Source organism: Coregonus clupeaformis, unplaced genomic scaffold, assembly GCF_020615455.1.
Source record: "Coregonus clupeaformis isolate EN_2021a unplaced genomic scaffold, ASM2061545v1 scaf0028, whole genome shotgun sequence".
NCBI classification, from domain to species: domain Eukaryota; kingdom Metazoa; phylum Chordata; class Actinopteri; order Salmoniformes; family Salmonidae; genus Coregonus; species Coregonus clupeaformis.
The window spans coordinates 867,736-890,011 of record NW_025533483.1 but is presented as its reverse complement, the minus strand read 5'-3'; the positions used below and the strand labels follow the sequence as shown (position 1 = coordinate 890,011).

Genomic DNA, 22,276 nt, shown 5'->3' with positions numbered 1-22,276 from the left:
CAGTGAGATGTCGAAAGAAATAATTGAAAGAGAATTTAAGGTTATTTGCTTAACCCCGGTTCTCTGATATTATGAGCGAGCCATCTTACCACATTCCCCTACTCGCAAGAGTGTGAGGAAGTTCTACATTTCTGTTTCCTAGGCCCGGTTTTGACTGACTGGCATCCTTTAAAGCTACCTGGTTGAGGAGAGAGCTCAGTATTTAAAAGGGATTCAACATGAAGCCTTCTCAGCTTTGTGGACTAGGATGTGGGTATGTAATGAAGTCATCTCTCTGTGTTTCAGCTGTTTGAGGTCCTTCACTTCCTAGCAGAGAACTTCATCTTCTCCTACATGGGCCTGGCTCTGTTCACCTTCCAGAACCACGTCTTCAGCCCCATCTTCATCGTCGGGGCCTTTGTATCCTTCAACAGTGACTACACTATTACTCCAGCTTCTCCATGTTTCCCTGCTACTTCCACAAGGTAACAGAGAGCTGGTTTACACACAGCGCTGAAGCAAATAATGCAATAGCCAGATATTGTGGAAGTATCAGGGAAGGATTGAGGAGCAGTTGCACTGGTTGTGATGTCCAATACCTTTTACACTGATACACCTCTGACACAACCAGTGCAAAAGCTCCTCAAGCCTTCCCTGATACTTCCACAATATCTGGCTTTTGCATTATTTGCTTCATGTGTTGATAAATTGCCGTTGTTACTGTTTAGATCAGAGTGGTTCTAATCTGCCTGGTTAGCCAGTGTTCAGTCCCCTCCTCCTGACTAGGCTCCAGCTGTATTTAGCCATTCAGCCTGACCTCCTGACTAGGCTCCAGCTGTATTTAGCCATTCAGCCTGACCTCCTCCTGACTAGGCTCCAGCTGTATTTAGCCATTCAGCCTGACCTCCTCCTGACTAGGCTCCAGCTGTATTTAGCCATTCAGCCTGACCTCCTGACTAGGCTTCAGCTGTATTTAGCCATCCAGCCTGACCTCCTGACTAGGCTCCAGCTGTATTTAGCCATTCAGCCTGACCTCCTCCTGACTAGGCTTCAGCTGTATTTAGCCATTCAGCCTGACCTCCTCCTGACTAGGCTCCAGCTGTATTTAGCCATTCAGCCTGACCTCCTCCTGACTAGGCTCCAGCTGTATTTAGCCATTCAGCCTGACCTCCTCCTGACTAGGCTCCAGCTGTATTTAGCCATTCAGCCTGACCTCCTCCTGACTAGGCTCCAGCTGTATTTAGCCATTCAGCCTGACCTCCTCCTGACTAGGCTCCAGCTGTATTTAGCCATTCAGCCTGACCTCCTCCCTGACTAGGCTCCAGCTGTATTTAGCCATTCAGCCTGACCTCCTCCTGACTAGGCTCCAGCTGTATTTAGCCATTCAGCCTGACCTCCTCCTGACTAGGCTCCAGCTGTATTTAGCCATTCAGCCTGACCTCCTCCTGACTAGGCTCCAGCTGTATTTAGCCATTCAGCCTGACCTCCTCCTGACTAGGCTCCAGCTGTATTTAGCCATTCAGCCTGACCTCCTCCTGACTAGGCTCCAGCTGTATTTAGCCATTCAGCCTGACCTCCTCCTGACTAGGCTCCAGCTGTATTTAGCCATTCAGCCTGACCTCCTCCTGACTAGGCTCCAGCTGTATTTAGCCATTCAGCCTGACCTCCTCCTGACTAGGCTCCAGCTGTATTTAGCCATTCAGCCTGACCTCCTCCCGACTAGGCTCCAGCTGTATTTAGCCATTCAGCCTGACCTCCTCCTGACTAGGCTCCAGCTGTATTTAGCCATTCAGCCTGACCTCCTCCTGACTAGGCTCCAGCTGTATTTAGCCATTCAGCCTGACCTCCTCCTGACTAGGCTCCAGCTGTATTTAGCCATTCAGCCTGACCTCCTCCTGACTAGGCTCCAGCTGTATTTAGCCATTCAGCCTGACCTCCTCCTGACTAGGCTCCAGCTGTATTTAGCCATTCAGCCTGACCTCCTCCTGACTAGGCTCCAGCTGTATTTAGCCATTCAGCCTGACCTCCTCCTGACTAGGCTCCAGCTGTATTTAGCCATTCAGCCTGACCTCCTCCTGACTAGGCTCCAGCTGTATTTAGCCATTCAGCCTGACCTCCTCCTGACTAGGCTCCAGCTGTATTTAGCCATTCAGCCTGACCTCCTCCTGACTAGGCTCCAGCTGTATTTAGCCATTCAGCCTGACCTCCTCCTGACTAGGCTCCAGCTGTATTTAGCCATTCAGCCTGACCTCCTCCTGACTAGGCTCCAGCTGTATTTAGCCATTCAGCCTGACCTCCTCCTGACTAGGCTCCAGCTGTATTTAGCCATTCAGCCTGACCTCCTCCTGACTAGGCTCCAGCTGTATTTAGCCATTCAGCCTGACCTCCTCCTGACTAGGCTCCAGCTGTATTTAGCCATTCAGCCTGACCTCCTCCTGACTAGGCTCCAGCTGTATTTAGCCATTCAGCCTGACCTCCTCCTGACTAGGCTCCAGCTGTATTTAGCCATTCAGCCTGACCTCCTCCTGACTAGGCTCCAGCTGTATTTAGCCATTCAGCCTGACCTCCTCCTGACTAGGCTCCAGCTGTATTTAGCCATTCAGCCTGACCTCCTGACTAGGCTCCAGCTGTATTTAGCCATTCAGCCTGACCTCCTCCTGACTAGGCTCCAGCTGTATTTAGCCATTCAGCCTGACCTCCTCCTGACTAGGCTCCAGCTGTATTTAGCCATTCAGCCTGACCTCCTCCTGACTAGGCTCCAGCTGTATTTAGCCATTCAGCCTGACCTCCTCCTGACTAGGCTCCAGCTGTATTTAGCCATTCAGCCTGACCTCCTCCTGACTAGGCTCCAGCTGTGTTTAGCCATTCAGCCTGACCTCCTCCTGACTAGGCTCCAGCTGTATTTAGCCATTCAGCCTGACCTCCTCCTGACTAGGCTCCAGCTGTATTTAGCCATTCAGCCTGACCTCCTCCTGACTAGGCTCCAGCTGTATTTAGCCATTCAGCCTGACCTCCTCCTGACTAGGCTCCAGCTGTATTTAGCCATTCAGCCTGACCTCTCCTGACTAGGCTCCAGCTGTATTTAGCCATTCAGCCTGACCTCCTCCTGACTAGGCTCCAGCTGTATTTAGCCATTCAGCCTGACCTCCTCCTGACTAGGCTCCAGCTGTATTTAGCCATTCAGCCTGACCTCCTCCTGACTAGGCTCCAGCTGTATTTAGCCATTCAGCCTGACCTCCTCCTGACTAGGCTCCAGCTGTATTTAGCCATTCAGCCTGACCTCCTCCTGACTAGGCTCCAGCTGTATTTAGCCATTCAGCCTGACCTCCTCCTGACTAGGCTCCAGCTGTATTTAGCCATTCAGCCTGACCTCCTCCTGACTAGGCTCCAGCTGTATTTAGCCATTCAGCCTGACCTCCTCCTGACTAGGCTCCAGCTGTATTTAGCCATTCAGCCTGACCTCCTCCTGACTAGGCTCCAGCTGTATTTAGCCATTCAGCCTGACCTCCTCCTGACTAGGCTCCAGCTGTATTTAGCCATTCAGCCTGACCTCCTCCTGACTAGGCTCCAGCTGTATTTAGCCATTCAGCCTGACCTCCTCCTGACTAGGCTCCAGCTGTATTTAGCCATTCAGCCTGACCTCCTCCTGACTAGGCTCCAGCTGTATTTAGCCATTCAGCCTGACCTCCTCCTGACTAGGCTCCAGCTGTATTTAGCCATTCAGCCTGACCTCCTGACTAGGCTCCAGCTGTATTTAGCCATTCAGCCTGACCTCCTCCTGACTAGGCTCCAGCTGTATTTAGCCATTCAGCCTGACCTCCTCCTGACTAGGCTCCAGCTGTATTTAGCCATTCAGCCTGACCTCCTCCTGACTAGGCTCCAGCTGTATTTAGCCATTCAGCCTGACCCTCCTCTGACTAGGCTCCAGCTGTATTTAGCCATTCAGCCTGACCTCCTCCTGACTAGGCTCCAGCTGTATTTAGCCATTCAGCCTGACCTCCTCCTGACTAGGCTCCAGCTGTATTTAGCCATTCAGCCTGACCTCCTCCTGACTAGGCTCCAGCTGTATTTAGCCATTCAGCCTGACCTCCTCCTGACTAGGCTCCAGCTGTATTTAGCCATTCAGCCTGACCTCCTCCTGACTAGGCTCCAGCTGTATTTAGCCATTCAGCCTGACCTCCTCCTGACTAGGCTCCAGCTGTATTTAGCCATTCAGCCTGACCTCCTCCTGACTAGGCTCCAGCTGTATTTAGCCATTCAGCCTGACCTCCTCCTGACTAGGCTCCAGCTGTATTTAGCCATTCAGCCTGACCTCCTCCTGACTAGGCTCCAGCTGTATTTAGCCATTCAGCCTGACCTCCTCCTGACTAGGCTCCAGCTGTATTTAGCCATTCAGCCTGACCTCCTCCTGACTAGGCTCCAGCTGTATTTAGCCATTCAGCCTGACCTCCTCCTGACTAGGCTCCAGCTGTATTTAGCCATTCAGCCTGACCTCCTCCTGACTAGGCTCCAGCTGTATTTAGCCATTCAGCCTGACCTCCTCCTGACTAGGCTCCAGCTGTATTTAGCCATTCAGCCTGACCTCCTCCTGACTAGGCTCCAGCTGTATTTAGCCATTCAGCCTGACCTCCTCCTGACTAGGCTCCAGCTGTATTTAGCCATTCAGCCTGACCTCCTCCTGACTAGGCTCCAGCTGTATTTAGCCATTCAGCCTGACCTCCTCCTGACTAGGCTCCAGCTGTATTTAGCCATTCAGCCTGACCTCCTCCTGACTAGGCTCCAGCTGTATTTAGCCATTCAGCCTGACCTCCTCCTGACTAGGCTCCAGCTGTATTTAGCCATTCAGCCTGACCTCCTCCTGACTAGGCTCCAGCTGTATTTAGCCATTCAGCCTGACCTCCTCCTGACTAGGCTCCAGCTGTATTTAGCCATTCAGCCTGACCTCCTCCTGACTAGGCTCCAGCTGTATTTAGCCATTCAGCCTGACCTCCTCCTGACTAGGCTCCAGCTGTATTTAGCCATTCAGCCTGACCTCCTCCTGACTAGGCTCCAGCTGTATTTAGCCATTCAGCCTGACCTCCTCCTGACTAGGCTCCAGCTGTATTTAGCCATTCAGCCTGACCTCCTCCTGACTAGGCTCCAGCTGTATTTAGCCATTCAGCCTGACCTCCTCCTGACTAGGCTCCAGCTGTATTTAGCCATTCAGCCTGACCTCCTCCTGACTAGGCTCCAGCTGTATTTAGCCATTCAGCCTGACCTCCTCCTGACTAGGCTCCAGCTGTATTTAGCCATTCAGCCTGACCTCCTCCTGACTAGGCTCCAGCTGTATTTAGCCATTCAGCCTGACCTCCTCCTGACTAGGCTCCAGCTGTATTTAGCCATTCAGCCTGACCTCCTCCTGACTAGGCTCCAGCTGTATTTAGCCATTCAGCCTGACCTCCTCCTGACTAGGCTCCAGCTGTATTTAGCCATTCAGCCTGACCTCCTCCTGACTAGGCTCCAGCTGTATTTAGCCATTCAGCCTGACCTCCTCCTGACTAGGCTCCAGCTGTATTTAGCCATTCAGCCTGACCTCCTCCTGACTAGGCTCCAGCTGTATTTAGCCATTCAGCCTGACCTCCTCCTGACTAGGCTCCAGCTGTATTTAGCCATTCAGCCTGACCTCCTCCTGACTAGGCTCCAGCTGTATTTAGCCATTCAGCCTGACCTCCTCCTGACTAGGCTCCAGCTGTATTTAGCCATTCAGCCTGACCTCCTCCTGACTAGGCTCCAGCTGTATTTAGCCATTCAGCCTGACCTCCTCCTGACTAGGCTCCAGCTGTATTTAGCCATTCAGCCTGACCTCCTCCTGACTAGGCTCCAGCTGTATTTAGCCATTCAGCCTGACCTCCTCCTGACTAGGCTCCAGCTGTATTTAGCCATTCAGCCTGACCTCCTCCTGACTAGGCTCCAGCTGTATTTAGCCATTCAGCCTGACCTCCTCCTGACTAGGCTCCAGCTGTATTTAGCCATTCAGCCTGACCTCCTCCTGACTAGGCTCCAGCTGTATTTAGCCATTCAGCCTGACCTCCTCCTGACTAGGCTCCAGCTGTATTTAGCCATTCAGCCTGACCTCCTCCTGACTAGGCTCCAGCTGTATTTAGCCATTCAGCCTGACCTCCTCCTGACTAGGCTCCAGCTGTATTTAGCCATTCAGCCTGACCTCCTCCTGACTAGGCTCCAGCTGTATTTAGCCATTCAGCCTGACCTCCTCCTGACTAGGCTCCAGCTGTATTTAGCCATTCAGCCTGACCTCCTCCTGACTAGGCTCCAGCTGTATTTAGCCATTCAGCCTGACCTCCCTGACTAGGCTCCAGCTGTATTTAGCCATTCAGCCTGACCTCCTCCTGACTAGGCTCCAGCTGTATTTAGCCATTCAGCCTGACCTCCTCCTGACTAGGCTCCAGCTGTATTTAGCCATTCAGCCTGACCTCCTCCTGACTAGGCTCCAGCTGTATTTAGCCATTCAGCCTGACCTCCTCCTGACTAGGCTCCAGCTGTATTTAGCCATTCAGCCTGACCTCCTCCTGACTAGGCTCCAGCTGTATTTAGCCATTCAGCCTGACCTCCTCCTGACTAGGCTCCAGCTGTATTTAGCCATTCAGCCTGACCTCCTCCTGACTAGGCTCCAGCTGTATTTAGCCATTCAGCCTGACCTCCTCCTGACTAGGCTCCAGCTGTATTTAGCCATTCAGCCTGACCTCCTCCTGACTAGGCTCCAGCTGTATTTAGCCATTCAGCCTGACCTCCTCCTGACTAGGCTCCAGCTGTATTTAGCCATTCAGCCTGACCTCCTCCTGACTAGGCTCCAGCTGTATTTAGCCATTCAGCCTGACCTCCTCCTGACTAGGCTCCAGCTGTATTTAGCCATTCAGCCTGACCTCCTCCTGACTAGGCTCCAGCTGTATTTAGCCATTCAGCCTGACCTCCTCCTGACTAGGCTCCAGCTGTATTTAGCCATTCAGCCTGACCCTCCTGACTAGGCTCCAGCTGTATTTAGCCATTCAGCCTGACCTCCTCCTGACTAGGCTCCAGCTGTATTTAGCCATTCAGCCTGACCTCCTCCTGACTAGGCTCCAGCTGTATTTAGCCATTCAGCCTGACCTCCTCCTGACTAGGCTCCAGCTGTATTTAGCCATTCAGCCTGACCTCCTCCTGACTAGGCTCCAGCTGTATTTAGCCATTCAGCCTGACCTCCTCCTGACTAGGCTCCAGCTGTATTTAGCCATTCAGCCTGACCTCCTCCTGACTAGGCTCCAGCTGTATTTAGCCATTCAGCCTGACCTCCTCCTGACTAGGCTCCAGCTGTATTTAGCCATTCAGCCTGACCTCCTCCTGACTAGGCTCCAGCTGTATTTAGCCATTCAGCCTGACCTCCTCCTGACTAGGCTCCAGCTGTATTTAGCCATTCAGCCTGACCTCCTCCTGACTAGGCTCCAGCTGTATTTAGCCATTCAGCCTGACCTCCTCCTGACTAGGCTCCAGCTGTATTTAGCCATTCAGCCTGACCTCCTCCTGACTAGGCTCCAGCTGTATTTAGCCATTCAGCCTGACCTCCTCCTGACTAGGCTCCAGCTGTATTTAGCCATTCAGCCTGACCTCCTCCTGACTAGGCTCCAGCTGTATTTAGCCATTCAGCCTGACCTCCTCCTGACTAGGCTCCAGCTGTATTTAGCCATTCAGCCTGACCTCCTCCTGACTAGGCTCCAGCTGTATTTAGCCATTCAGCCTGACCTCCTCCTGACTAGGCTCCAGCTGTATTTAGCCATTCAGCCTGACCTCCTCCTGACTAGGCTCCAGCTGTATTTAGCCATTCAGCCTGACCTCCTCCTGACTAGGCTCCAGCTGTATTTAGCCATTCAGCCTGACCTCCTCCTGACTAGGCTCCAGCTGTATTTAGCCATTCAGCCTGACCTCCTCCTGACTAGGCTCCAGCTGTATTTAGCCATTCAGCCTGACCTCCTCCTGACTAGGCTCCAGCTGTATTTAGCCATTCAGCCTGACCTCCTCCTGACTAGGCTCCAGCTGTATTTAGCCATTCAGCCTGACCTCCTCTGACTAGGCTCCAGCTGTATTTAGCCATTCAGCCTGACCTCCTCGACTAGGCTCCAGCTGTATTTAGCCATTCAGCCTGACCTCCTCCTGACTAGGCTCCAGCTGTATTTAGCCATTCAGCCTGACCTCCTCCTGACTAGGCTCCAGCTGTATTTAGCCATTCAGCCTGACCTCCTCCTGACTAGGCTCCAGCTGTATTTAGCCATTCAGCCTGACCTCCTCCTGACTAGGCTCCAGCTGTATTTAGCCATTCAGCCTGACCTCCTCCTGACTAGGCTCCAGCTGTATTTAGCCATTCAGCCTGACCTCCTCTGACTAGGCTCCAGCTGTATTTAGCCATTCAGCCTGACCTCCTCCTGACTAGGCTTCAGCTGTATTTAGCCATTCAGCCTGACCTCCTCCTGACTAGGCTCCAGCTGTATTTAGCCATTCAGCCTGACCTCCTCCTGACTAGGCTCCAGCTGTATTTAGCCATTCAGCCTGACCTCCTCCTGACTAGGCTCCAGCTGTATTTAGCCATTCAGCCTGACCTCCTGACTAGGCTCCAGCTGTATTTAGCCATTCAGCCTGACCTCCTCCTGACTAGGCTCCAGCTGTATTTAGCCATTCAGCCTGACCTCCTCCTGACTAGGCTCCAGCTGTATTTAGCCATTCAGCCTGACCTCCTCCTGACTAGGCTCCAGCTGTATTTAGCCATTCAGCCTGACCTCCTCCTGACTAGGCTCCAGCTGTATTTAGCCATTCAGCCTGACCTCCTCCTGACTAGGCTCCAGCTGTATTTAGCCATTCAGCCTGACCTCCTCCTGACTAGGCTCCAGCTGTATTTAGCCATTCAGCCTGACCTCCTCCTGACTAGGCTCCAGCTGTATTTAGCCATTCAGCCTGACCCTCCTGACTAGGCTCCAGCTGTATTTAGCCATTCAGCCTGACCTCCTCCTGACTAGGCTCCAGCTGTATTTAGCCATTCAGCCTGACCTCCTCTGACTAGGCTCCAGCTGTATTTAGCCATTCAGCCTGACCTCCTCCTGACTAGGCTCCAGCTGTATTTAGCCATTCAGCCTGACCTCCTCCTGACTAGGCTCCAGCTGTATTTAGCCATTCAGCCTGACCTCCTCCTGACTAGGCTCCAGCTGTATTTAGCCATTCAGCCTGACCTCCTCCTGACTAGGCTCCAGCTGTATTTAGCCATTCAGCCTGACCTCCTCCTGACTAGGCTCCAGCTGTATTTAGCCATTCAGCCTGACCTCCTCCTGACTAGGCTCCAGCTGTATTTAGCCATTCAGCCTGACCTCCTCCTGACTAGGCTCCAGCTGTATTTAGCCATTCAGCCTGACCTCCTCCTGACTAGGCTCCAGCTGTATTTAGCCATTCAGCCTGACCTCCTCCTGACTAGGCTCCAGCTGTATTTAGCCATTCAGCCTGACCTCCTCCTGACTAGGCTCCAGCTGTATTTAGCCATTCAGCCTGACCTCCTCCTGACTAGGCTCCAGCTGTATTTAGCCATTCAGCCTGACCTCCTCCTGACTAGGCTCCAGCTGTATTTAGCCATTCAGCCTGACCTCCTCCTGACTAGGCTCCAGCTGTATTTAGCCATTCAGCCTGACCTCCTCCTGACTAGGCTCCAGCTGTATTTAGCCATTCAGCCTGACCTCCTCCTGACTAGGCTCCAGCTGTATTTAGCCATTCAGCCTGACCTCCTCCTGACTAGGCTCCAGCTGTATTTAGCCATTCAGCCTGACCTCCTCCTGACTAGGCTCCAGCTGTATTTAGCCATTCAGCCTGACCTCCTCCTGACTAGGCTCCAGCTGTATTTAGCCATTCAGCCTGACCTCCTCCTGACTAGGCTCCAGCTGTATTTAGCCATTCAGCCTGACCTCCTCCTGACTAGGCTCCAGCTGTATTTAGCCATTCAGCCTGACCTCCTCCTGACTAGGCTCCAGCTGTATTTAGCCATTCAGCCTGACCTCCTCCTGACTAGGCTCCAGCTGTATTTAGCCATTCAGCCTGACCTCCTCCTGACTAGGCTCCAGCTGTATTTAGCCATTCAGCCTGACCTCCTGACTAGGCTTCAGCTGTATTTAGCCATTCAGCCTGACCTCCTCCTGACTAGGCTCCAGCTGTATTTAGCCATTCAGCCTGACCTCCTCCTGACTAGGCTCCAGCTGTATTTAGCCATTCAGCCTGACCTCCTCCTGACTAGGCTCCAGCTGTATTTAGCCATTCAGCCTGACCTCCTCCTGACTAGGCTCCAGCTGTATTTAGCCATTCAGCCTGACCTCCTCCTGACTAGGCTCCAGCTGTATTTAGCCATTCAGCCTGACCTCCTCCTGACTAGGCTCCAGCTGTATTTAGCCATTCAGCCTGACCTCCTCCTGACTAGGCTCCAGCTGTATTTAGCCATTCAGCCTGACCTCCTCGACTAGGCTCCAGCTGTATTTAGCCATTCAGCCTGACCTCCTCCTGACTAGGCTCCAGCTGTATTTAGCCATTCAGCCTGACCTCCTCCTGACTAGGCTCCAGCTGTATTTAGCCATTCAGCCTGACCTCCTGACTAGGCTCCAGCTGTATTTAGCCATTCAGCCTGACCTCCTCCCTGACTAGGCTCCAGCTGTATTTAGCCATTCAGCCTGACCTCCTCCTGACTAGGCTCCAGCTGTATTTAGCCATTCAGCCTGACTCTCCTGACTAGGCTCCAGCTGTATTTAGCCATTCAGCCTGACCTCCTCCTGACTAGGCTCCAGCTGTATTTAGCCATTCAGCCTGACCTCCTCCTGACTAGGCTCCAGCTGTATTTAGCCATTCAGCCTGACCTCCTCCTGACTAGGCTCCAGCTGTATTTAGCCATTCAGCCTGACCTCCTCCTGACTAGGCTCCAGCTGTATTTAGCCATTCAGCCTGACCTCCTCCTGACTAGGCTCCAGCTGTATTTAGCCATTCAGCCTGACCTCCTCCTGACTAGGCTCCAGCTGTATTTAGCCATTCAGCCTGACCTCCTCCTGACTAGGCTCCAGCTGTATTTAGCCATTCAGCCTGACCTCCTCCTGACTAGGCTCCAGCTGTATTTAGCCATTCAGCCTGACCTCCTCCTGACTAGGCTCCAGCTGTATTTAGCCATTCAGCCTGACCTCCTCCTGACTAGGCTCCAGCTGTATTTAGCCATTCAGCCTGACCTCCTCCTGACTAGGCTCCAGCTGTATTTAGCCATTCAGCCTGACCTCCTCCTGACTAGGCTCCAGCTGTATTTAGCCATTCAGCCTGACCTCCTCCTGACTAGGCTCCAGCTGATTTAGCCATTCAGCCTGACCTCCTCCTGACTAGGCTCCAGCTGTATTTAGCCATTCAGCCTGACCTCCTCCTGACTAGGCTCCAGCTGTATTTAGCCATTCAGCCTGACCCTCCTGACTAGGCTCCAGCTGTATTTAGCCATTCAGCCTGACCTCCTCCTGACTAGGCTCCAGCTGTATTTAGCCATTCAGCCTGACCTCCTCCTGACTAGGCTCCAGCTGTATTTAGCCATTCAGCCTGACCTCCTCCTGACTAGGCTCCAGCTGTATTTAGCCATTCAGCCTGACCTCCTCCTGACTAGGCTCCAGCTGTATTTAGCCATTCAGCCTGACCTCCTCCTGACTAGGCTCCAGCTGTATTTAGCCATTCAGCCTGACCTCCCTCCTGACTAGGCTCCAGCTGTATTTAGCCATTCAGCCTGACCTCCTCCTGACTAGGCTCCAGCTGTATTTAGCCATTCAGCCTGACCTCCTCCTGACTAGGCTCCAGCTGTATTTAGCCATTCAGCCTGACCTCCTCCTGACTAGGCTCCAGCTGTATTTAGCCATTCAGCCTGACCTCCTCCTGACTAGGCTCCAGCTGTATTTAGCCATTCAGCCTGACCTCCTCCTGACTAGGCTCCAGCTGTATTTAGCCATTCAGCCTGACCTCCTCTGACTAGGCTCCAGCTGTATTTAGCCATTCAGCCTGACCTCCTCCTGACTAGGCTCCAGCTGTATTTAGCCATTCAGCCTGACCTCCTCCTGACTAGGCTCCAGCTGTATTTAGCCATTCAGCCTGACCTCCTCCTGACTAGGCTCCAGCTGTATTTAGCCATTCAGCCTGACCTCCTCCTGACTAGGCTCCAGCTGTATTTAGCCATTCAGCCTGACCTCCTCCTGACTAGGCTCCAGCTGTATTTAGCCATTCAGCCTGACCTCCTCCTGACTAGGCTCCAGCTGTATTTAGCCATTCAGCCTGACCTCCTCCTGACTAGGCTCCAGCTGTATTTAGCCATTCAGCCTGACCTCCTCCTGACTAGGCTCCAGCTGTATTTAGCCATTCAGCCTGACCTCCTCCTGACTAGGCTCCAGCTGTATTTAGCCATTCAGCCTGACCTCCTCCTGACTAGGCTCCAGCTGTATTTAGCCATTCAGCCTGACCTCCTCCTGACTAGGCTCCAGCTGTATTTAGCCATTCAGCCTGACCTCCTCCTGACTAGGCTCCAGCTGTATTTAGCCATTCAGCCTGACCTCCTCCTGACTAGGCTCCAGCTGTATTTAGCCATTCAGCCTGACCTCCTCCTGACTAGGCTCCAGCTGTATTTAGCCATTCAGCCTGACCTCCTCTGACTAGGCTCCAGCTGTATTTAGCCATTCAGCCTGACCTCCTCTGACTAGGCTCCAGCTGTATTTAGCCATTCAGCCTGACCTCCTCCTGACTAGGCTCCAGCTGTATTTAGCCATTCAGCCTGACCTCCTCTCTGACTAGGCTCCAGCTGTATTTAGCCATTCAGCCTGACCTCCTCCTGACTAGGCTCCAGCTGTATTTAGCCATTCAGCCTGACCTCCTCCTGACTAGGCTCCAGCTGTATTTAGCCATTCAGCCTGACCTCCTCCTGACTAGGCTCCAGCTGTATTTAGCCATTCAGCCTGACCTCCTCCTGACTAGGCTCCAGCTGTATTTAGCCATTCAGCCTGACCTCCTCCTGACTAGGCTCCAGCTGTATTTAGCCATTCAGCCTGACCTCCTCCTGACTAGGCTCCAGCTGTATTTAGCCATTCAGCCTGACCTCCTCTGACTAGGCTCCAGCTGTATTTAGCCATTCAGCCTGACCTCCTCCTGACTAGGCTCCAGCTGTATTTAGCCATTCAGCCTGACCTCCTCCTGACTAGGCTCCAGCTGTATTTAGCCATTCAGCCTGACCTCCCCTGACTAGGCTCCAGCTGTATTTAGCCATTCAGCCTGACCTCCTCCTGACTAGGCTCCAGCTGTATTTAGCCATTCAGCCTGACCTCCTCCTGACTAGGCTCCAGCTGTATTTAGCCATTCAGCCTGACCTCCCTCCTGACTAGGCTCCAGCTGTGTTTAGCCATTCAGCCTGACCTCCTCCTGACTAGGCTCCAGCTGTATTTAGCCATTCAGCCTGACCTCTGACTAGGCTCCAGCTGTATTTAGCCATTCAGCCTGACCTCCTCCTGACTAGGCTCCAGCTGTATTTAGCCATTCAGCCTGACCTCCTCCTGACTAGGCTCCAGCTGTATTTAGCCATTCAGCCTGACCTCCTGACTAGGCTCCAGCTGTATTTAGCCATTCAGCCTGACCTCCTCCTGACTAGGCTCCAGCTGTATTTAGCCATTCAGCCTGACCTCCTCCTGACTAGGCTCCAGCTGTATTTAGCCATTCAGCCTGACTCTCCTCGACTAGGCTCCAGCTGTATTTAGCCATTCAGCCTGACCTCCTCCTGACTAGGCTCCAGCTGTATTTAGCCATTCAGCCTGACCTCCTCCTGACTAGGCTCCAGCTGTATTTAGCCATTCAGCCTGACCTCCTCCTGACTAGGCTCCAGCTGTATTTAGCCATTCAGCCTGACCTCCTCCTGACTAGGCTCCAGCTGTATTTAGCCATTCAGCCTGACCTCCTCCTGACTAGGCTCCAGCTGTATTTAGCCATTCAGCCTGACCTCCTCCTGACTAGGCTCCAGCTGTATTTAGCCATTCAGCCTGACCTCTCTGACTAGGCTCCAGCTGTATTTAGCCATTCAGCCTGACCTCCTCCTGACTAGGCTCCAGCTGTATTTAGCCATTCAGCCTGACCTCCTCCTGACTAGGCTCCAGCTGTATTTAGCCATTCAGCCTGACCTCCTCCTGACTAGGCTCCAGCTGTATTTAGCCATTCAGCCTGACCTCCTCTCCTGACTAGGCTCCAGCTGTATTTAGCCATTCAGCCTGACCTCCTCCTGACTAGGCTTCAGCTGTATTTAGCCATTCAGCCTGACCTCCTCCTGACTAGGCTCCAGCTGTATTTAGCCATTCAGCCTGACCTCCTCTGACTAGGCTCCAGCTGTATTTAGCCATTCAGCCTGACCTCCTCCTGACTAGGCTCCAGCTGTATTTAGCCATTCAGCCTGACCTCTCCTGACTAGGCTTCAGCTGTATTTAGCCATTCAGCCTGACCTCCTGACTATGGCTCCAGCTGTATTTAGCCATTCAGCCTGACCTCCTCCTGACTAGGCTCCAGCTGTATTTAGCCATTCAGCCTGACCTCCTCCTGACTAGGCTCCAGCTGTATTTAGCCATTCAGCCTGACCTCCTGACTAGGCTCCAGCTGTATTTAGCCATTCAGCCTGACCTCCTCCTGACTATGGCTCCAGCTGTATTTAGCCATTCAGCCTGACCTCCTCCTGACTAGGCTCCAGCTGTATTTAGCCATTCAGCCTGACCTCCTCCTGACTAGGCTCCAGCTGTATTTAGCCATTCAGCCTGACCTCCTCCTGACTAGGCTCCAGCTGTATTTAGCCATTCAGCCTGACCTCCTCCTGACTAGGCTCCAGCTGTATTTAGCCATTCAGCCTGACCTCCTCCTGACTAGGCTCCAGCTGTATTTAGCCATTCAGCCTGACCTCCTCCTGACTAGGCTCCAGCTGTATTTAGCCATTCAGCCTGACCTCCTCCTGACTAGGCTCCAGCTGTATTTAGCCATTCAGCCTGACCTCCTCCTGACTAGGCTCCAGCTGTATTTAGCCATTCAGCCTGACCTCCTCCTGACTAGGCTCCAGCTGTATTTAGCCATTCAGCCTGACCTCCTCCTGACTAGGCTCCAGCTGTATTTAGCCATTCAGCCTGACCTCCTCCTGACTAGGCTCCAGCTGTATTTAGCCATTCAGCCTGACCTCCTCCTGACTAGGCTCCAGCTGTATTTAGCCATTCAGCCTGACCTCCTCCTGACTAGGCTCCAGCTGTATTTAGCCATTCAGCCTGACCTCCTCCTGACTAGGCTCCAGCTGTATTTAGCCATTCAGCCTGACCTCCTCCTGACTAGGCTCCAGCTGTATTTAGCCATTCAGCCTGACCTCCTCCTGACTAGGCTCCAGCTGTATTTAGCCATTCAGCCTGACCTCCTCCTGACTAGGCTCCAGCTGTATTTAGCCATTCAGCCTGACCTCCTCCTGACTAGGCTCCAGCTGTATTTAGCCATTCAGCCTGACCTCCTCCTGACTAGGCTCCAGCTGTATTTAGCCATTCAGCCTGACCTCCTCCTGACTAGGCTCCAGCTGTATTTAGCCATTCAGCCTGACCTCCTCCTGACTAGGCTCCAGCTGTATTTAGCCATTCAGCCTGACCTCCTCCTGACTAGGCTCCAGCTGTATTTAGCCATTCAGCCTGACCTCTCTCCTGACTAGGCTCCAGCTGTATTTAGCCATTCAGCCTGACCTCCTCCTGACTAGGCTCCAGCTGTATTTAGCCATTCAGCCTGACCTCCCCCTGACTAGGCTCCAGCTGTATTTAGCCATTCAGCCTGACCTCCTCCTGACTAGGCTCCAGCTGTATTTAGCCATTCAGCCTGACCTCCTCCTGACTAGGCTCCAGCTGTATTTAGCCATTCAGCCTGACCTCCTCCTGACTAGGCTCCAGCTGTATTTAGCCATTCAGCCTGACCTCCTCCTGACTAGGCTCCAGCTGTATTTAGCCATTCAGCCTGACCTCCTTCCTGACTAGGCTCCAGCTGTATTTAGCCATTCAGCCTGACCTCCTCTGACTAGGCTTCAGCTGTATTTAGCCATTCAGCCTGACCTCCTCCTGACTAGGCTCCAGCTGTATTTAGCCATTCAGCCTGACCTCCTGACTAGGCTCCAGCTGTATTTAGCCATTCAGCCTGACCTCCTCCTGACTAGGCTCCAGCTGTATTTAGCCATTCAGCCTGACCTCCTCCTGACTAGGCTCCAGCTGTATTTAGCCATTCAGCCTGACCTCCTCCTGACTAGGCTTCAGCTGTATTTAGCCATTCAGCCTGACCTCCTCCTGACTAGGCTTCAGCTGTATTTAGCCATTCAGCCTGACCTCCTCCTGACTAGGCTCCAGCTGTATTTAGCCATTCAGCCTGACCTCCTCCTGACTAGGCTCCAGCTGTATTTAGCCATTCAGCCTGACCTCCTCCTGACTAGGCTCCAGCTGTATTTAGCCATTCAGCCTGACCTCCTCCTGACTAGGCTCCAGCTGTATTTAGCCATTCAGCCCTGACCTCCTCCTGACTAGGCCTTCCAGCTGTATTTAGCCATTCAGCCTGACCTCCTGACTAGGCTTCCAGCTGTATTTAGCCATTCAGCCTGACCTCCTCCTGACTAGGCTCCAGCTGTATTTAGCCATTCAGCCTGACCTCCTCCTGACTAGGCTCCAGCTGTATTTAGCCATTCAGCCTGACCTCCTCCTGACTAGGCTCCAGCTGTATTTAGCCATTCAGCCTGACCTCCTCCTGACTAGGCTCCAGCTGTATTTAGCCATTCAGCCTGACCTCCTCCTGACTAGGCTCCAGCTGTATTTAGCCATTCAGCCTGACCTCCTCCTGACTAGGCTCCAGCTGTATTTAGCCATTCAGCCTGACCTCCTGACTAGGCTCCAGCTGTATTTAGCCATTCAGCCTGACCTCCTCCTGACTAGGCTCCAGCTGTATTTAGCCATTCAGCCTGACCTCCTCCTGACTAGGCTCCAGCTGTATTTAGCCATTCAGCCTGACTCCTCCTGACTAGGCTCCAGCTGTGTTTAGCCATTCAGCCTGACCTCCTCCTGACTAGGCTCCAGCTGTATTTAGCCATTCAGCCTGACCTCCTCCTGACTAGGCTCCAGCTGTATTTAGCCATTCAGCCTGACCTCCTCCTGACTAGGCTCCAGCTGTATTTAGCCATTCAGCCTGACCTCCTGACTAGGCTCCAGCTGTATTTAGCCATTCAGCCTGACCTCCTCCTGACTAGGCTCCAGCTGTATTTAGCCATTCAGCCTGACCTCCTGACTAGGCTCCAGCTGTATTTAGCCATTCAGCCTGACCTCCTCCTGACTAGGCTCCAGCTGTATTTAGCCATTCAGCCTGACCTCCTCCTGACTAGGCTCCAGCTGTATTTAGCCATTCAGCCTGACCTCCTCTGACTAGGCTCCAGCTGTATTTAGCCATTCAGCCTGACCTCTCCTGACTAGGCTCCAGCTGTATTTAGCCATTCAGCCTGACCTCCTCCTGACTAGGCTCCAGCTGTATTTAGCCATTCAGCCTGACCTCCTCCTGACTAGGCTCCAGCTGTATTTAGCCATTCAGCCTGACCTCCTCCTGACTAGGCTCCAGCTGTATTTAGCCATTCAGCCTGACCTCCTCCTGACTAGGCTCCAGCTGTATTTAGCCATTCAGCCTGACCTCCTCCTGACTAGGCTCCAGCTGTATTTAGCCATTCAGCCTGACCTCCTCCTGACTAGGCTCCAGCTGTATTTAGCCATTCAGCCTGACCTCCTGACTAGGCTCCAGCTGTATTTAGCCATTCAGCCTGACCTCCTCCTGACTAGGCTCCAGCTGTATTTAGCCATTCAGCCTGACCTCCTCCTGACTAGGCTCCAGCTGTATTTAGCCATTCAGCCTGACCTCCTCCTGACTAGGCTCCAGCTGTATTTAGCCATTCAGCCTGACCTCCTCCTGACTAGGCTCCAGCTGTATTTAGCCATTCAGCCTGACCTCCTCTGACTAGGCTCCAGCTGTATTTAGCCATTCAGCCTGACCTCCTCCTGACTAGGCTCCAGCTGTATTTAGCCATTCAGCCTGACCTCCTCCTGACTAGGCTCCAGCTGTATTTAGCCATTCAGCCTGACCTCCTCCTGACTAGGCTCCAGCTGTATTTAGCCATTCAGCCTGACCTCTTGACTAGGCTCCAGCTGTATTTAGCCATTCAGCCTGACCTCTTGACTAGGCTCCAGCTGTATTTAGCCATTCAGCCTGACCTCCTCCTGACTAGGCTCCAGCTGTATTTAGCCATTCAGCCTGACCTCCTGACTAGGCTCCAGCTGTATTTAGCCATTCAGCCTGACCTCCTCCTGACTAGGCTTCAGCTGTATTTAGCCATTCAGCCTGACCTCCTGACTAGGCTCCAGCTGTATTTAGCCATTCAGCCTGACCTCCTCCTGACTAGGCTCCAGCTGTATTTAGCCATTCAGCCTGACCTCCTCCTGACTAGGCTCCAGCTGTATTTAGCCATTCAGCCTGACCTCCTCCTGACTAGGCTCCAGCTGTATTTAGCCATTCAGCCTGACCTCCTCCTGACTAGGCTCCAGCTGTATTTAGCCATTCAGCCTGACCTCCTCCTGACTAGGCTCCAGCTGTATTTAGCCATTCAGCCTGACCTCCTGACTAGGCTCCAGCTGTATTTAGCCATTCAGCCTGACCTCCTCCTGACTAGGCTCCAGCTGTATTTAGCCATTCAGCCTGACCTCCTCCTGACTAGGCTCCAGCTGTATTTAGCCATTCAGCCTGACCTCCTCCTGACTAGGCTCCAGCTGTATTTAGCCATTCAGCCTGACCTCCTCCTGACTAGGCTCCAGCTGTATTTAGCCATTCAGCCTGACCTCCTCTGACTAGGCTCCAGCTGTATTTAGCCATTCAGCCTGACCTCCTCTGACTAGGCTCCAGCTGTATTTAGCCATTCAGCCTGACCTCCTTGACTAGGCTCCAGCTGTATTTAGCCATTCAGCCTGACCTCCTCCTGACTAGGCTCCAGCTGTATTTAGCCATTCAGCCTGACCTCCTCTGACTAGGCTCCAGATGTATTTAGCCATTCAGCCTGACCTCCTCCTGACTAGGCTCCAGCTGTATTTAGCCATTCAGCCTGACCCTCCTGACTAGGCTCCAGCTGTATTTAGCCATTCAGCCTGACCTCCTCCTGACTAGGCTCCAGCTGTATTTAGCCATTCAGCCTGACCTCCTCCTGACTAGGCTCCAGCTGTATTTAGCCATTCAGCCTGACCTCCTCCTGACTAGGCTCCAGCTGTATTTAGCCATTCAGCCTGACCTCCTCCTGACTAGGCTCCAGCTGTATTTAGCCATTCAGCCTGACCTCCTCCTGACTAGGCTCCAGCTGTATTTAGCCATTCAGCCTGACCTCCTCCTGACTAGGCTCCAGCTGTATTTAGCCATTCAGCCTGACCTCCTGACTAGGCTCCAGCTGTATTTAGCCATTCAGCCTGACCTCCTCCTGACTAGGCTCCAGCTGTATTTAGCCATTCAGCCTGACCTCCTGACTAGGCTCCAGCTGTATTTAGCCATTCAGCCTGACCTCCTCCTGACTAGGCTCCAGCTGTATTTAGCCATTCAGCCTGACCTCCTCCTGACTAGGCTCCAGCTGTATTTAGCCATTCAGCCTGACCTCCTCCTGACTAGGCTCCAGCTGTATTTCAGCCATTCAGCCTGACCTCCTCCTGACTAGGCTCCAGCTGTATTTAGCCATTCAGCCTGACCTCCTCCTGACTAGGCTCCAGCTGTATTTAGCCATTCAGCCTGACCTCCTCCTGACTAGGCTCCAGCTGTATTTAGCCATTCAGCCTGACCTCCTCCTGACTAGGCTCCAGCTGTATTTAGCCATTCAGCCTGACCTCCTCCTGACTAGGCTCCAGCTGTATTTAGCCATTCAGCCTGACCTCCTCCTGACTAGGCTCCAGCTGTATTTAGCCATTCAGCCTGACCTCCTCCCTGACTAGGCTCCAGCTGTATTTAGCCATTCAGCCTGACCTCCTCCTGACTAGGCTCCAGCTGTATTTAGCCATTCAGCCTGACCTCCTCCTGACTAGGCTCCAGCTGTATTTAGCCATTCAGCCTGACCTCCTCCTGACTAGGCTCCAGCTGTATTTAGCCATTCAGCCTGACCTCCTCCTGACTAGGCTCCAGCTGTATTCAGCCATTCAGCCTGACCTCCTCCTGACTAGGCTCCAGCTGTATTTAGCCATTCAGCCCGACCTCCTCCTGACTAGGCTCCAGCTGTATTTAGCCATTCAGCCTGACCTCCTCCTGACTAGGCTCCAGCTGTATTTAGCCATTCAGCCTGACCTCCTCCTGACTAGGCTCCAGCTGTATTTAGCCATTCAGCCTGACCTCCTCCTGACTAGGCTCCAGCTGTATTTAGCCATTCAGCCTGACCTCCTCCTGACTAGGCTTCAGCTGTATTTAGCCATTCAGCCTGACCTCCTCCTGACTAGGCTCCAGCTGTATTTAGCCATTCAGCCTGACCTCCTCCTGACTAGGCTCCAGCTGTATTTAGCCATTCAGCCTGACCTCCTCCTGACTAGGCTCCAGCTGTATTTAGCCATTCAGCCTGACCTCCTCCTGACTAGGCTCCAGCTGTATTTAGCCATTCAGCCTGACCTCCTCCTGACTAGGCTCCAGCTGTATTTAGCCATTCAGCCTGACCTCCTCCTGACTAGGCTCCAGCTGTATTTAGCCATTCAGCCTGACCTCCTCCTGACTAGGCTCCAGCTGTATTTAGCCATTCAGCCTGACCTCCTCCTGACTAGGCTCCAGCTGTATTTAGCCATTCAGCCTGACCTCCTCCTGACTAGGCTCCAGCTGTATTTAGCCATTCAGCCTGACCTCCTCCTGACTAGGCTCCAGCTGTATTTAGCCATTCAGCCTGACCTCCTCCTGACTAGGCTCCAGCTGTATTTAGCCATTCAGCCTGACCTCCTCCTGACTAGGCTCCAGCTGTATTTAGCCATTCAGCCTGACCTCCTCCTGACTAGGCTCCAGCTGTATTTAGCCATTCAGCCTGACCTCCCTCCTGACTAGGCTCCAGCTGTATTTAGCCATTCAGCCTGACCTCCTCCTGACTAGGCTCCAGCTGTATTTAGCCATTCAGCCTGACCTCCTCCTGACTAGGCTCCAGCTGTATTTAGCCATTCAGCCTGACCTCCTCCTGACTAGGCTCCAGCTGTATTTAGCCATTCAGCCTGACCTCCTCCTGACTAGGCTCCAGCTGTATTTAGCCATTCAGCCTGACCTCCTCCTGACTAGGCTCCAGCTGTATTTAGCCATTCAGCCTGACCTCCTCCTGACTAGGCTCCAGCTGTATTTAGCCATTCAGCCTGACCTCCTCCTGACTAGGCTCCAGCTGTATTTAGCCATTCAGCCTGACCTCCTCCCTGACTAGGCTCCAGCTGTATTTAGCCATTCAGCCTGACCTCCTCCTGACTAGGCTCCAGCTGTATTTAGCCATTCAGCCTGACCTCCTCCTGACTAGGCTCCAGCTGTATTTAGCCATTCAGCCTGACCTCCTCCTGACTAGGCTCCAGCTGTATTTAGCCATTCAGCCTGACCTCCTCCTGACTAGGCTCCAGCTGTATTTAGCCATTCAGCCTGACCTGCCTCCTGACTAGGCTCCAGCTGTATTTAGCCATTCAGCCTGACCTCCTCCTGACTAGGCTCCAGCTGTATTTAGCCATTCAGCCTGACCTCCTCCTGACTAGGCTCCAGCTGTATTTAGCCATTCAGCCTGATCTCCTCCTGACTAGGCTCCAGCTGTATTTAGCCATTCAGCCTGACCTCCTCCTGACTAGGCTCCAGCTGTATTTAGCCATTCAGCCTGACCTCCTCCTGACTAGGCTTCAGCTGTATTTAGCCATCCAGCCTGACCTCCTCCTGACTAGGCTCCAGCTGTATTTAGCCATTCAGCCTGACCTCCTCCTGACTAGGCTCCAGCTGTATTTAGCCATTCAGCCTGACCTCCTCCTGACTAGGCTCCAGCTGTATTTAGCCATTCAGCCTGACCTCCTCCTGACTAGGCTCCAGCTGTATTTAGCCATTCAGCCTGACCTCCTCCTGACTAGGCTCCAGCTGTATTTAGCCATTCAGCTTGACCTCCTCCTGACTAGGCTCCAGCTGTATTTAGCCATTCAGCCTGACCTCCTCCTGACTAGGCTCCAGC

General features: G+C 52.9%; 1 protein-coding gene across 2 annotated transcripts in view; it reads left to right on the top strand.

Annotated features, from left to right (window-relative positions):
* slc9a7 (solute carrier family 9 member 7) overlaps positions 1 to 22,276 on the top strand; it is a 180,493-nt gene that overhangs the window by 47,265 nt on the left and 110,952 nt on the right. For both annotated transcript variants that reach the window (XM_041889517.1, XM_041889516.1), the window contains exon 10: positions 286 to 399. In XM_041889517.1, the coding sequence (XP_041745451.1) occupies positions 286 to 399 (114 nt within the window). The remainder of the gene's footprint in view (positions 1 to 285; positions 400 to 22,276) is intronic.